The 12,691-nt window shown below is 46.0% G+C and overlaps 1 protein-coding gene across 2 annotated transcripts in view; it reads left to right on the plus strand.

Moving 5' to 3' along the window:
• LOC106580416 (ras GTPase-activating-like protein IQGAP2) overlaps window positions 1-12,691 on the plus strand; it is an 82,854-nt gene that overhangs the window by 23,959 nt on the left and 46,204 nt on the right. For both annotated transcript variants that reach the window (XM_014161454.3, XM_014161455.2), the window contains exons 3-9: window positions 335-491; window positions 2,580-2,657; window positions 5,013-5,089; window positions 8,399-8,466; window positions 11,200-11,313; window positions 11,571-11,749; window positions 12,420-12,507. In XM_014161454.3, the coding sequence (XP_014016929.1) occupies window positions 335-491; window positions 2,580-2,657; window positions 5,013-5,089; window positions 8,399-8,466; window positions 11,200-11,313; window positions 11,571-11,749; window positions 12,420-12,507 (761 nt within the window). The remainder of the gene's footprint in view (window positions 1-334; window positions 492-2,579; window positions 2,658-5,012; window positions 5,090-8,398; window positions 8,467-11,199; window positions 11,314-11,570; window positions 11,750-12,419; window positions 12,508-12,691) is intronic.

Genomic DNA, 12,691 nt, shown 5'->3' on the forward strand with positions numbered 1-12,691 from the left:
TAACAAATCATCCAAAGGAAACGCTGGTCTGTTTTTATAAAAATAACCCTGTGTTATTCTGTTGTGATATCAGTGTCTCTTCCCTATTGCTCCATATGAATGACTGGAGAGCTGTTGCCATTTTGTTGTGAGATCAGTTTCTGTTCCAGTCGTCTCCATATAAATGACTGAACAGATGTTGTCATCATTAGAATTAGCAGAACGGGCATCCCCATTCAGTTCAATTATGCCATAATGGGTGGACTGGTGGCCATTATTAGTGTCCCCATAGGAGCAAAGCAGGAAGTATATATTTTGTTCCTTTTCTGAGATCAGTGTTTGTGTGTATACCCAGGTGGATGGAGGCGTGTGTAGAGGAGGAGCTGCCCTCCACCACAGATCTGGAGGAGGGTCTGAGGAACGGAGTCTACCTTGGAAAACTGGCCAAGTTCTTTGCTCCCAAGATGGTGTCTGAGAAGAAGATCTATGACGGGGACCAGGCCCGCTACAAGGTGACCTTTGTCCTCATATTGGAAAGATCTGGTACCGCAGGATACTCCAAGTTAATTGACACTTTTTCAGATTATGAATTTAACTAGGCTACAGAGTAAAACTGTCACAGACACAGGATCACAACTGGGTGGCAGTGGGTGCTATCTAGTTCCTCCTCCCCCACACCCCACCTCTATCTAGTTCCTCCTCCCCCACACCCCACCTCTATCTAGTTCCTCCTCCCCCACACCCCACCTCTATCTAGTTCCTCCTCCCCCACACCCCACCTCTATCTAGTTCCTCCTCCCCCACACCCCACCTCTATCTAGTTCCTCCTCCCCCACACCCCACCTCTATCTAGTTCCTCCTCCCCCACACCCCACCTCTATCTAGTTCCTCCTCCCCCACGCCCCACCTCTATCTAGTTCCTCCTCCCCCACGCCCCACCTCTATCTAGTTCCTCCTCCCCCACGCCCCACCTCTATCTAGTTCCTCCTCCCCCACGCCCCACCTCTATCTAGTTCCTCCTCCCCCACGCCCCACCTCTATCTAGTTCCTCCTCCCCCACGCCCCACCTCTATCTAGTTCCTCCTCCCCCACGCCCCACCTCTATCTAGTTCCTCCTCCCCCACGCCCCACCTCTATCTAGTTCCTCCTCCCCCACGCCCCACCTCTATCTAGTTCCTCCTCCCCCACGCCCCACCTCTATCTAGTTCCTCCTCCCCCACGCCCCACCTCTATCTAGTTCCTCCTCCCCCACGCCCCACCTCTATCTAGTTCCTCCTCCCCCACGCCCCACCTCTATCTAGTTCCTCCTCCCCCACGCCCCACCTCTATCTAGTTCCTCCTCCCCCACGCCCCACCTCTATCTAGTTCCTCCTCCCCCACGCCCCACCTCTATCTAGTTCCTCCTCCCCCACGCCCCACCTCTATCTAGTTCCTCCTCCCCCACGCCCCACCTCTATCTCGTTCCTCCTCCCCCACGCCCCACCTCTATCTCGTTCCTCCTCCCCCACGCCCCACCTCTATCTCGTTCCTCCTCCCCCACGCCCCACCTCTATCTCGTTCCTCCTCCCCCACGCCCCACCTCTATCTCGTTCCTCCTCCCCCACGCCCCACCTCTATCTCGTTCCTCCTCCCCCACGCCCCACCTCTATCTCGTTCCTCCTCCCCCACGCCCCACCTCTATCTCGTTCCTCCTCCCCCACGCCCCACCTCTATCTCGTTCCTCCTCCCCCACGCCCCACCTCTATCTCGTTCCTCCTCCCCCACGCCCCACCTCTATCTCGTTCCTCCTCCCCCACGCCCCACCTCTATCTCGTTCCTCCTCCCCCACGCCCCACCTCTATCTCGTTCCTCCTCCCCCACGCCCCACCTCTATCTCGTTCCTCCTCCCCCACGCCCCACCTCTATCTAGTTCCTCCTCCCCCACGCCCCACCTCTATCTAGTTCCTCCTCCCCCACGCCCCACCTCTATCTAGTTCCTCCTCCCCCACGCCCCACCTCTATCTAGTTCCTCCTCCCCCACGCCCCACCTCTATCGAGTTTCTCTCCCCCCCCACCTCTATCGAGTTTCTCTCCCCCCCACCTCTATCGAGTTTCTCTCCCCCCACCTCTATCGAGTTTCTCCCCCCCCCCACCTCTATCGAGTTTCTCTCCCCCCCCACCTCTATCGAGTTTCTCCCCCCCCCCGTCTATAGGGTTTCTCTCCCCCCCCCACCTCTATCGGGTTTCTCTCCCCCCCCACCTCTATCGGGTTTCTCTCCCCCCCCCACCTCTATCGAGTTTCTCTCCCCCCCCACCTCTATCGAGTTTCTCTCCCCCCCCCACCTCTATCGAGTTTCTCTCCTCTCCCCCGCACCTCCATGGCATCATAAAGGAAATGTCTAATCCCAGATCCAACGCAGACAGCCTCACTTCCTGTCAACCATCTCCCATGTTAAAAACAGCAACTGTGCGGACACAACACACGAACACACTCTCCATCTTTCCGTGTGCATGCACGTCCTTGCATGCGTGCGATTCCTACCAAAAACATGCTATTTCTGATACACAACAGACTCAGTTGCAGGGATCTAATATTTCTGTTTGTCTGTGTTTGTCTCCAGTGCACAGGACTTCACTTCAGACACACAGACAACACAGTGCAATGGCTACGGGCTATGGAGTCTGTAGGGCTGCCTAAGGTATGACTAACACACGCGCACACACACACACTGCCCAAGTCCCTCCTACCAGAGGCATACAGTATCAGAACCTTGTAGTAACTGGTTCACAAGGCTGTTTTATGGATTTTACTAAGTCAAATGACAGTGGACCAGGTAAATGAAAGCATGCTGTTTGTTCTACTGCGTCCTTATGGAACACCTTATTGTCATGCCATGTGATGGTAACACTGGAATCACTCAGATACATGTTTGATGATGATCAATCAATGAATTATTCTGTTTTGTGGGAAGCAGTACACTTACCAAAGGAGAATCTTTAGGAGTAGACAGACAACCAATGATATGATACATTGTTTATTCATATGGTTATTATAGCCTCATCTTCTCATTATTGATTGATTAAAATGTTTCACTATTTATTTTAATTCAAAATAATGATCAGGGTAGGGGAATAGGTACGACATGCCAGCAACAAACGCTGACACTACACATCCAAGTATATTGGACCAAATTATGAAAGACAAGAATTGTCCTTTGAATTCTGTAAAGTCATTGTGGAAGAGGTGAAAAGATGATTGTTGTCTATCAACAATGACAAGCCACCGGGGTCTGACAATCTGGATGGAAAATGACTGAGGGTAATAGCAGACGATATTGACACATCTTCAATTTAAGCCTATTAGAGAGCATGTGCCCTCAGGCCTGGAGGGAAACTAAAGTCATTCCGCTACCCAACAATAGTAAAGTCCCCTTTACAGGCTCAAATAGCCGACCAATCAGACTGTTACAAACCCTTAGTAAATTCTGGATTTTTTGTTGTTGACCAGATACAATGCTATTTCACAGTAAACATATTGACAACAGACTTTCAGCATGCTTATAGGGAAGGACACTCAACAAGTACAGCACTTACACAAATGACTGATGATTAGCTGAGAGAAATGTATGGATGGGGGGGCTGTCTTGTTAGACTTCAGTGCAGCTTTTGATATTATCGATCATAGTCTGCTGCTGGAAAAACTTGTGTTACGGCTTTACACCCCCTGCTATAATGTGGATAAATAGTAACTTGTCTAACAGAACAAACATAATCCAGGTAGAATCAGGAATTTCCCAGGGTAGCTATTTAGGCCTCTTGCTTTTTTTCAAATTTTTACTGTCCACATGCCACTGGCATTAAGTAAAACCAGTGTCTATGTATGCGGATGACTCAACACTGTACACGTCAGCTACTACAGCGACTGAAATGACTGCAACACTCAACAAAGAGCTGCAGTTAGTTTCAGAGTGGGTGACAAGGAATAAGTTAGCCCTTCTTAACACTATCAACAAGGCAGGTCCTACAGGCCGTAGTTTTGTCACACCTGGACTACTGTTCAGTCGTGTGGTCAGGTGCCACAAAAAAGGACTTAGGAAAATTGCAATTGGCTCAGAACAGGGCAGCACGACTGGCCCTTGGATGTACATAGTGAGCTAATATTAATAATATGCATGTCAATCTCTCCTGGCTGAAAGTGGAGGAGAGATTGACTTCATCCCTACTTGTATTTATGAGAGGTATTGACATGTTGAATGCACCGAGCTGTCTGTCTAAACTACTGGTACACAGCTCGGACAACCATGCATACCCCACAAGACATGCCACCAGAGGTCTCTTCACAGTCCCCAAGTCCAGAACAGACTATGGGAGGCACACAGTACTACACAAAGCCATGACTACATGGAACTATATTCCACATCAAGTAACTGACGCAAGCAGTAAAATTAGATTTAAAAAAACAGATTAAAAAAACACCTTATGGAACAGCGGGGACTGTGAAGCAACACAAACATTGGCACACACACACACACACACACACACACACACACGATAACACGCGCTATACACACATATACACATGGATTTAGTACTGTAGATATGTGATAGTGGTGGAGTAGGGGCATGAGGGCACACAGTGTGTTGTGAAATCTGTGAATGTAATGTTTTTAAAATTGTATAAACTGCCTTAATTTTGCTGGACCCCAGGAAGAGTAGTTAATGGGGATCCATAATAAATACAAATAGGTTTCTTCACTGTTGTTTACCACTACTGTTCCCTTTTGGGAAACACATGGACATCCACAGCAGTCAGCCAGGTAGGTGTATGTACAGTGAGACACACTGACAGGCAAGAATTACATCACCCAAAGGTGTGTGGCAGTGGCCAGGAGGATACAGAGGAATAGTGTCAGACTGCTTCAGGTTGAAAATGAGCTGACAGTCTGAAAGATGTATTGTGCTCGCTGTGCCTCTTGGCTGCTGCACTGTGCAAGGTATCAGGAGACGTTAATGAAAGACCCATGACTGATGCCTCCTCTGGTTGCTACTTTCAGATATTCTATCCTGAAACGACAGATGTGTACAATCGTAAAAACATGCCCAAGGTGGTGTACTGCATACACGCATTAAGGTAAGACGGGGAGCATTCCAACACAAGGTGGGTTTTCTATCTGACTCACCCCCCATTAGGCTTACTGCTCAGTGCTTACTGCTCAGTGCTTACATCATGCCTCTTACTCTTTGTCCAAAACACACTAGAATATTTCTTGTTTCTTGACTGCACTTTATATTGTGTAGGAGACCTACGTTTTTAGCTCTTCTTCTGATGTTTGAAGAGCCCTAAAAGCATATCACATAATATTAATGTCTAAATGGGACTTGAGGATCATTTTGAAAAAGCTAACAATGTGTGAAACAAGAGAAGTGAAGATGAATGGAGGAAAATGGTAAAAGATGACATGAAACTAGTATCGGTTGTTTCAGTTTATGGTTAAGACATGCTATTTACACGATTCATGGAACGAAGGTGTGGCAATATGCAGTCATTTCCCAAGCTTGCTGTTGTTTTTGTGTGTATGTATGGATATCGTTTGCGCATGCAATGCTAGGTACAGCCTCAGAACTGATAGGTGATTTCCTGTATACATTGAGTCATTTCCTGCCAACAGACTGCTTCAATTTGTAGGCTTCCTCGTGCCATTTAGTGTCTCCTTTGACAATGTTCTCTTGAGTCTACAAGAGACCACAATGATGTCATTCTCACATAGTATCATCAGGCTCTGTAAGGAAAGCCAGATGTTATATTGGGAGCTGAGGATGGTAGAAGGGCCTGTCTATCACTCAACTTTTTAGTTTTTAAATTAATAGCCCCCTCACTATATTTTAATGTGAAGCCTATTTTCTTATGTGCAGTCAGTGTTGACTCTGACTCCTAACTTTCAGTGAGCATTGAAATACCTGTTATATGAAGAGGAACTGGAATAGGTTTATCTGAGATCATGTTCAGAGGGATTTTTCTACACAACCTCAACCTCAACCTCAAGCGTTAGGCTTTCTGCTCTATATGCATCACACACCCATTATAGCCTATATGACGTTGTTATTGCAGGTTCACACAGGGACGGAAGCTATACTGTTACACTGGCAACACTAAAGTGCCTATAAGAACATCCAATAGTCAAAGGTATATGAAATACAAATCGTATAGAGAGAAATAGTCCTATAATTCCTATAATAACTACAACCTAAAACTTCTTACCTGGGAATATTGAAGACTCATGTTAAAAGGAACCACCAGCTTTCATATGTTCTCATGTTCTGAACAAGGAACTTAAACGTTAGCTTTCTTACATGGCACATATTGCACTTTTACTTTCTTCTCCAACACTTTGTTTTTGCATTATTTAAACCAAATTGAACGTGTTTCATTATTCATTTGAGGCTAAATTGATTTTATTGATGTATTATATTAAGTTAAAATAAGTGTTCATTCAGTATTGTTGTAATTGTCATTATTACAAATAAATGGGGGGGGAAAAAATCGGCCGATTTAATCAGTATCGGCCTTTTTTGGTCCTCCAATAATTGGTACCGGCATCGGCGTTGAAAAATCATAATCGGTCGACCTCTAGTAGACACACCCCTGTTAACATCTCTAGAAAATAAACAGCCTATAACAGTGCTTCCCAACCTTTTTCGGTTACTGTACTACCAAGTACATTTTGCTCTTCCCAGAGTTACCTTGAAGTACCCCCTTGTGCATTTGACCAGTAAGCCTATGGTCTCATGAGTCATCTCAAGTACCCCCTGTGGATAGGCCATGTACCCCCAGGGCTCCTAGTACCCCTTGTTGGTAAACACTGGCCTATAAGACAGGCCGGCCTATACTGAGTTGCATCCCAAATGGCACCCTTTCCCTATTTAGTGCACTACTCTTGACCACATCCTAAATGGCACCCTTTCCCTATTTAGTGCACTACTTTTGACTAGTCAGTCAGCCAGTCAGTCTCCAGTCTCACCTCAGAGCTGCTATCATAGTGTGGTGGTGCTAGTAGAAGTAACAGATCTGTAGTGACATTTTGTCATTGTGTGAAGTCAATGGTGTCACTGTTAGTGTCTGGTTTTGTACTGACTGGTTTTATTCCAGACCCTGTGTTCTGTGACCACATTGACTGTCATGTATACAGTACACATACACTGTCATGTGTACAGAGAAGAGTGGTTTGTAATGTATACAGTGCTTGACTTGGACTGAAATAGGTGCTGGTATCATTTTGGGTGCCGTTACTGTTTAGGTGCAGGAACTCCACAATACTTTTAGCCAGTATTTTATGAAGTGCAGGAACCCAAGCAGCAGAACATTTACGGTGCTGCTATTCAGTACCGCTAAGCTCCTGCCCAAGTCGAGCACTACTCGTACAGTATATCCATCTGAATATGACAGAGAATTGGAGTGAATGCGTTAACTAGTTGACTTGTTTTTTTTCTCTTTGAGCTGTTTGGTCATGGCCCATGAGGGCAGGCTTCCTTCCCTGCCTGTGCGCGCACACGTGCTCTTCCTTCCTGGCAGTGCGGTCTAACCCCCATTGGGAGCCAGGGTAGGGAATAAACTCTAGCTCTGAGGAGAAGTAGACACACTGGGCTAGTGAGCCTTTGTTGAGATTTCAGTGAAGTGGAAAAATAGAAAGGCAACACAATAGAATGGAAACGACATAATAAACCTTTGGCCTTCCCTCTGTCTTAGCAGACTTTAAACCCCTCAGGAAGACACCCGTACCCCTGTAGCCCAATCTATAATTCATGCCCACTTATCAGGAACCTGCTGGCAGATGAAAGTTTAATGCAGTTTCCAGCCACCTGTTTGTTTCAGGCTAACTGGGCTCAGTACAGTCAGTGCAGTTGGCTTGTCAGTATTCTGACTGCTGCTTTCTCTGAGCACATATTGCTCCCCTGTGGGGAAAAGGGGGAATTGCAGTTTATTGGGCCGACGTTCTCCTCGCTCAGTCTGGAGAAGATGGATGTTTCAAGGTCCCCTTGGGATGCATCCTTCCTTCCTCACTTCCTTCAAGTTGTCACTTATCGGACTGACATGCTTTCATAGGTGGAAGCAATACGGTGGGTCCCTTGCTGACCCAAGGGCAAGAGGAAGGAAGGATGCATTTCTAAAGTATTCAAGCAAGGGAAAAGTGTGGATAGATGCAGATGTTAGTAAATGATGTTTTCCCTGACCTCTGAGTTATTGAATAAACATAGCCACATCTTATCCACCACTTTAGTACCCTTTCTTCCTAACCACTAAATTAAAGTTCTGAGTGCTTCATACCGTTCCGTCCCAGGCAGTTATTCTCCAGGATACTTGAAGCAAAACCTGACTAGAAGTAGCTCTACTAAATGACCAAAATGAAATGGAAATGTAACATAACCTTGTGTTTTATTCCAGCTTATACCTGTACAAACGGGGCATTGCACCACAGATCCAGGACCTGCTGGGGAAAGTGGCCTTCACAGGTAAGAAAGACCAACCTACAGTAGCATTTTACCAGGCTACACTAGTGTTTTACAAGGCTACAGTAGCATTTAATCCACCAGCTCTTCTATTCCAGCATGATAATTAGAGATCTCATAAGAGCCATAGCTTGAGTTCACCCTGTACTTTAAAATCAACACATAGTGTTTTCCTCTGTCTGGCACCAGCCTGGTTATGATTGAATGCTGGGTGCTTGAACCCATAGGAACAGTTGCTGTGCGAACCTGCAAGTAAGCATTTCGTTGGACAGTGACTAGTAAAACTTGAAACTAGTGTATAGAGGTACTACAGTCTAATGAACTTGTTGCATTGAGCTGACTGCTCCAGAATGAACACTAACATCACATACAGTGTTGTAGTGAAGGAGGAACTGCTGTAGTAATTACTACCTCTCTGTGAAACTAAAGGAAAACATGAATACTCATTTAGTCTTGCTTGCAAAAGTGTTTGTGTGTGTGGAATTAGAGCCTAAAGGGGGGTGGTAATGACAGATAATTGGTGCTCTTGTTTGGGTTTGATTGAAACAGAACGTCATCATTCGCACCTAGCTGCATGTTCAATTCGATAAGCACTGTGGAGATCAGTATGATATACTGTGGTTGTGAGTGAAGTGGGAAGGACCCACCACTTGTTTTATCTGGATGAATAACTGCAACATAACACTTACTCATAAAAAAATACTTTAACCTTGATCGATTGCTATCACTGACTGAAGTTATTCACTTGTACTCCAACGCCTTAAAAAATAAAGTGCACATTTCACCGACAAGATATACACCGAGTGTACAAAACATTAGGAACACCTTCCTAATATTGAGTTGCACCCCCATTTTGACCTCAGAACAGTCTCAATTTGTTGGGTAATGGACTCTACAAGGTGTTGAATGCATTCCACAGGGATGCTGGCCAATGTTGACTCCAATGCTACCCATAGTTGTCAAGTTGGCTGGATGTCCTTTGGGTGGTGAACCATTCTTGATACACACGGGAAACTGTTGACCCAGCAGCGTTGCAGTTCTTGACACATTCAAAATGGTGTGCCTGGCACCTACTACCATACCCTGTTCAAAGGCACTTACATCTTTTGTCTTGCCTGTTCACCCTCTGAATGGCACACATACACAATTCATGTCTCAAATATCTTGAGACTTAAAAATCCTTCTTTACCGGTCTCCTCCCCTTCATCTACCCTGATAGAAGTGGATTTAACAGGTGACATTATAGCTTTCACCTGGTCAGTCTGTCAATGTTCCTAAGGTTTAGTATACTCGGTGTATGTTATATGAAAAGGTGGACAATATCAAAGTACTGTAGGCTAATATGACTGAAATAGATACAGTGCATTCGGGAAGTATTCAGACCCCTTGACTTTTTTTTGTGTGACGTTACAGCCTTACGTGTATCCCGTCGTATGTATACTGTCCAACTAAATGCTTACTTGCAGGTTCCTACAGCAACTGTTCCTACGGGTTCAAGCATCCAGCATTCAATCAAAACCTGGCTGGTGCCAGACAGAGAAGAACACTACGTGTTGATTTTAAAGTAATCAACACGTGGTCACTCTGACAGAGCTCCAGAGTTCATCTGTGGAGATGGGAGAACCTTCCAGAAGGACAACCATCTCTGCAGCACTCCACCAATTAGGTGGAGTGGCCAGACGGAAGCCACTACTCAGTAAAAGGCACATTGCAGCCAGCTTGGGAGTTTTCCAAAAAGCACCTAAAGGACTCTCACACCATGAGAAGCAAGATTCTCTGGTCTGTTGAAACCAAGATTGAACTCTTTGGCCTGATTGCCAAACGTCACGTCTGGATGAAACCTGGCACCATCCCTACAGTGAAGCATGGTGGTGGTAGCATCATGTTGTGGGGATGTTTTTCAGCAGCAGGAACTGGGAGACGAGTCAGTATCGAGGGAAAGATGAACGGAGCAAAGTACAGAGAGATCCTTGATGAAAACCTGCTCTAGAGCGCTCAGGACCTCAGATTGGGGCGAAGGTTCACCTTCCAACAGGACAACAACCTTAAGCACACAGCCAAGACAATGCAGGAGTGGCTTCGGGACATGTTTCTGAATGTCCTTGACTGGCCCAGCCAGAGCCGGGACTTGAACCCGATTGAACATCTCTGGAGAGACCTGAAAATAGCTGTGCAGTGACTCTCCTCATCCAACCTGACAGAGCCTGAGAGGATTTGCAGAGAAGAATGGGAGAAACTCCCTAAATACAGGTCTGCCGAGCTTGTAGTGTCATACCCAATAAGACTCAAGTCTATAATTGCTGCCCAAAGGTGCTTCAACAAAGTACTGAGTAAAGGGTCTGAATACTTATGTAAATGTGATATTTCAGTTTATTTGTAATGTGCAAAAAGTTTGTGCTTCATCATTATTGGGTATTGTGTGTAGATTGATGGGAAAAAACTATTTCATACATTTTTGAATAAGGCTGTAACGTAACAATGTGGAAAAAGTCAAGGGGTCTGAATACTTTCCGAGTGCGCTGTATGCCAGTCATGCAAAGCAGAAGTCACGTGTTGATGACATTCCTTACTGTAAATACTAGCTTACGAAAACAGCTTAATTTCACTGTGTTACTTTTCTCCAAAGCGTCTTGATGTTCTACATTTTGCCAGTGAATTAGCAGGCCCCTCTCCCAGGGGTGTCGAGGTTTCCTGCTGTACCAGTCTGGTTGTATTGTGTTCTTGTCTGTCCCCCAGAGGAGGAGATCAGTAACATGCGGAGCGAGCTGGAGAAGTACGGCATTCAGATGCCAACCTTCAGCAAGATAGGAGGCATCCTGGCCAACGAGCTCTCGGTGGAGGAGGCAACCTGTGAGTAGTACAGTACGCTGTTCCATCCACTGGAGACCACATGTCTTCTGTCCTGCTCCTGGAGAGACCCATAGGGTGTCCAGGGTTTGGTTCCAGCCCAGCACTAAAACACCCAATTCAAGTAATCCAGCCTTTGATGATTAGTTGAATCAGGTGTGTTAGTGCTGGGCTATAACAAATGTCTGACCTCTCATAGACAGACATACAGACATGTTTACTGCCAAGTGGTACTCATTCTTGCTGGTGTCCCTCCCCAGTGCACGCTGCTGTGTTTGCCATCAACGAGGCGGTGGATAAGGGTGAGGCGGCTGTGACCATAGGGACATTGAAGAACCCCAACGCTATGCTGAGGAACACTGGGGAAGAGCTGGCCCAGGACTACCAGGACACTCTTAGCCGGGCCAAGGCCAGCAAGGAGCTCCAGGCCTCAGGCAGGGTGAGGAACTCCCAAACGCTCCCTGATGTTGCCCTTTCCACCCAAGAGGCACCCAGAAGAAGGCTGTCTTTTGACCAGTGACCTATGGGTCCTGAGTCCTGGTAGAAGTTTCAAAACTGACCTTGGAACAGCATCTTGATCCTGTTCTGAACAGAAATAGTATAGTATTAGAGTCTTGTCTGCAGTGAATACCACCTGAAACACCCAGCAGCCCTTGCCATGACATTCCAGTGGCTGCAGCATCAGCTGAACTCCCACTACAACACTTGTCTTCCCACACCAACTGGTATCTTTCCTCTCATACTCCTCACTAACTCTGTGTAAACATGACCTGCTGTGTTAAATTACACATTATTTCAGCAAAGTCATGATCTTACATCTAAAGTTAATATGATGGCCAGATTGTCAATAGTTTTAGCATGACGGTGTGTTTTAGTTTCAATCATAGTAGTAATGACTGGATCGGAATCTATGGAATGGTATCGAGCACATCAGACATGCTTTCCATGTGTTTGATACTATTCCATTTACCTCATTCCAGACATTATTATGAGCCGACCTCCCCTCAGCAGCCTCCTGTGGTTTCAATATGCACAAAATGTAAAAACCTTAAGAATGTATGTTTATAGTCCGTCTAACACAATGCTTTTTCTCCTGTCTCCCTGCTCAGCGCTCGTCCATAGCCACAGAGGAGAGAGATGTTTATGAGGAGCTGCTGACCCAGCAGGAGATCCAGAGCTGCGTCGACCTTGTTAACAGTAACTACCGCCACTCTTAGACCTCAAAAATGTGTATTCTGAACATCTAGGATAGGCCTTCAGGATGTGTCTGGTAGATCTTCTACCTTTTCCACAGCCGGTTTGAGATCTTATGTCAAAACAAGGCGTTGGTCTACAGGTTTGTGGCTGAGGGTTGATTTATTTGGGATGTGTCCAGTCTGTC

The sequence above is a fragment of the Salmo salar genome, chromosome 20 (genome assembly GCF_965601325.2).
Source record: "Salmo salar chromosome 20, fSalSal1, whole genome shotgun sequence".
NCBI classification, from domain to species: Eukaryota; Metazoa; Chordata; class Actinopteri; order Salmoniformes; family Salmonidae; genus Salmo; species Salmo salar.